The 2,430-nt window shown below is 54.9% G+C and overlaps 1 protein-coding gene across 1 annotated transcript in view; it reads left to right on the top strand.

Moving 5' to 3' along the window:
- The first annotated feature begins 284 nt into the window (after positions 1-284).
- Positions 285-2,430, top strand: part of NAGPA (N-acetylglucosamine-1-phosphodiester alpha-N-acetylglucosaminidase) — a 10,671-nt gene continuing 8,525 nt past the window's right edge. Inside the window, exon 1 of the mRNA XM_045286049.1 lies at positions 285-432. Coding sequence (XP_045141984.1) covers positions 285-432 — 148 coding nt within the window. The remainder of the gene's footprint in view (positions 433-2,430) is intronic.

Raw genomic sequence — 2,430 nt, 5'->3', positions numbered from 1 at the left:
AGGTTTCAGGTGGTGGTTTGGCCGGGGAGATGGAGGGCAATGGGTGGACTTTTGAGATGTGTGGGGCTGGCTTGGGATTAGATGAAGTGCAGACTGGGAAGTACTGGAGAGTTTACCAAGGGGGACTGGGTGGGGCAGGGCCCTGGGCCTGGCTTCCGTCCTGTCTGCCTAGTTCCAAGCAGACAGGTTCCTGGGGCTCCAGGAGGAGTCCCGAGCTGAGCAGGGTGGGGAAGTCCCCACGACCACAGCTGCCCCTGCTGGCCAGTGAGTGTCCCACCTTCCCCATGCTCAGGTACCTGTCTGAGGAGGAGGTGCTGGACACCAGGAATCCGTTTGTGCAGCTGCTGAGCGGGGTGGTGTGGCTGATCCGAAATGGAAGCATCTATGTCAATGAGAGCCTGTCCGCTGAATGCGATGAGACGCAGGAGACAGGTAGGGATGTGTGGGCGCAGAGATGGGGCCAGGGGTGCTGCGTGGCGGGCGACTGTTGACAGCAGCCCTCTTCAGACTGTGCCTACATCTCTCTAGAGCAGCTGCTTTGTTGGCTGGCTTGGGGTGGTGGGTTGAAGGAAAAGGAGCACATTGGTTTGCCAGTCAACTATTCCCACACCTTGTGTCTCCGGACGTTGGTGGCAACCTCACAGTGCCACAGCCCTCTTCCCATCCACGGCCCCCTGGGTTTCCCGTCTCCACCTGCCCTTCTTTGCTGCCCCTGCCTGCCTTCTGGGCCCTGAGCACGTGCTCAGGGATCTTAGAGGATGGTTCGAAGACGTGTCTGGCCAAATGTTGAGCCAGTTCTAGGCCTAAAGGGTGACTGAAGGCCCAAATCTGGGGGCTTCCTCAGACTCCAGCAGACTAGTAAGCCCGGCTTGCTTAGTTTCTCATGCTCACAGTTCCCTCAGCCCTGTTCAGAGCCTTCTCTCGAGATCCCTCTCGGAGCTTCCAGTCCAGGGAGCCGGGCACCATCTAGTCCTTCTGGTCTCAGGCTCATGGTAGCTGGGGCTCTCATGATCCATCCGTCCTTAGGACTAATTGTTTCCCGGGTCTTTGATTTTCTTCCCTCTTTGGTGCTCTGGGCAGGGAGAGGCCAATAGTTGCACCTGGATTGGCCAGAGAGCAGGTGCTAAGTGCCTACTCCCTGGATGTTAACCCAGTAACCCTTTTAACCCAGTAATTGCATAACAAAGGTTGTACAGATGTATATCTGAGACAGGTATAACATAGGAACACATAGTAATACAGTGAGTCCGGGAAACTCCTAGGACCCTGTAGGACAGCGTAGAACCGCACCTGTGAGCGGTTTCCAAGGCTGTCCTTCCTGGTGATGGCAGACTGCCTCACCTTTCTCCCAAGGAGCTTCTGGTGAGTTCCAACCACTGCCCTCTCAGCAGCCCCATGCTTAACCTGCTGTGCCACCAGCCCTCTCCTTACACTGCTAAGGAATAATCGTCGTTAAGACAGAAGTGAGTGGCCGTTGATGCAGCTCAGAGCAGGCCAAGGGGAGAGGGTGTGGGCAGGGAGCTGGGGTGGAGATGAAGAAGGGCTGCCAGGTGTTTCTAGGTCAGCATCACCTGGAGGGAGTGTGTTAGTCATGGGATGCAGGTCCGTGGGCAACAACATAAAGTATAAAGACAGTTCAGTCTGGTGAGTAGCATTCAGGGTCTTTAAAGCGTGTGAGCCAGCCGCCATCTAAGAAGCAGCGATTGGTCTCTTTCCCTCTGGAGCCACAACTCCCTCTGTCCTGAGACCCAAGGAGCTGGATGGTGCCAGCCTCCACTACCGACCACTTTAACCAGGACCACACAGAAGGTGCCAGTTAGAATGGGTGAAGTAACTAACACATTTAAACAAAAACAAAGGGCCAGTTTTGCATCTCTCAACCTTTCCTCAAGGCCGCTAGCCCTAAGACAACCTTCTTTCTGGCCGGAAACAGACCAAAAACTCAAACGTGTTGCCAGCAGTTGCTTCTGACTCAGAACGAAGCCACTCTCAAGTTGAGGGGCCTGTAGAGTGAATCAGGAGCAGTGTCCTCAGAACCATCACGTGAGGCAGAAAGGGCAGCCTTGGCCCCACCCCAAAGATGAGGAGGTGGGACTAGACCGGGAGCCGGAAGAACAGAACAGGAGCCGGAAGCCAGAACGGAGTTGGGGAGAGAGGCCAGCGCATGTGGGATTGCCGCCAAGGTCACAGACAGTGTGTGTCTGAACCATTGGGTGGAAACCTTTCAAACCAATTTCTTGAGCCCTCTTTTACCCAACGTACCATAAAATGGTCACCAAAATTGTCTTGTTTTTAACAAAAGAGCCTTAGGCCAAACCTCAAACCTCCTGAATCTGAAACTCGGGGAACGAGGCCCAGGAGCCTGTGCTGTGAGGCGTGCTGGTGGCCAGTAGATTAATGTCCTTTAGCTGCTAACCACAGGGCCAGCCC

This window comes from Echinops telfairi, unplaced genomic scaffold, assembly GCF_000313985.2.
Source record: "Echinops telfairi isolate 266 unplaced genomic scaffold, ASM31398v2 ScPeMD7_5;HRSCAF=22, whole genome shotgun sequence".
NCBI classification, from domain to species: domain Eukaryota; kingdom Metazoa; phylum Chordata; class Mammalia; order Afrosoricida; family Tenrecidae; genus Echinops; species Echinops telfairi.
This window is presented reverse-complemented; position numbering and strand designations above follow the sequence as displayed.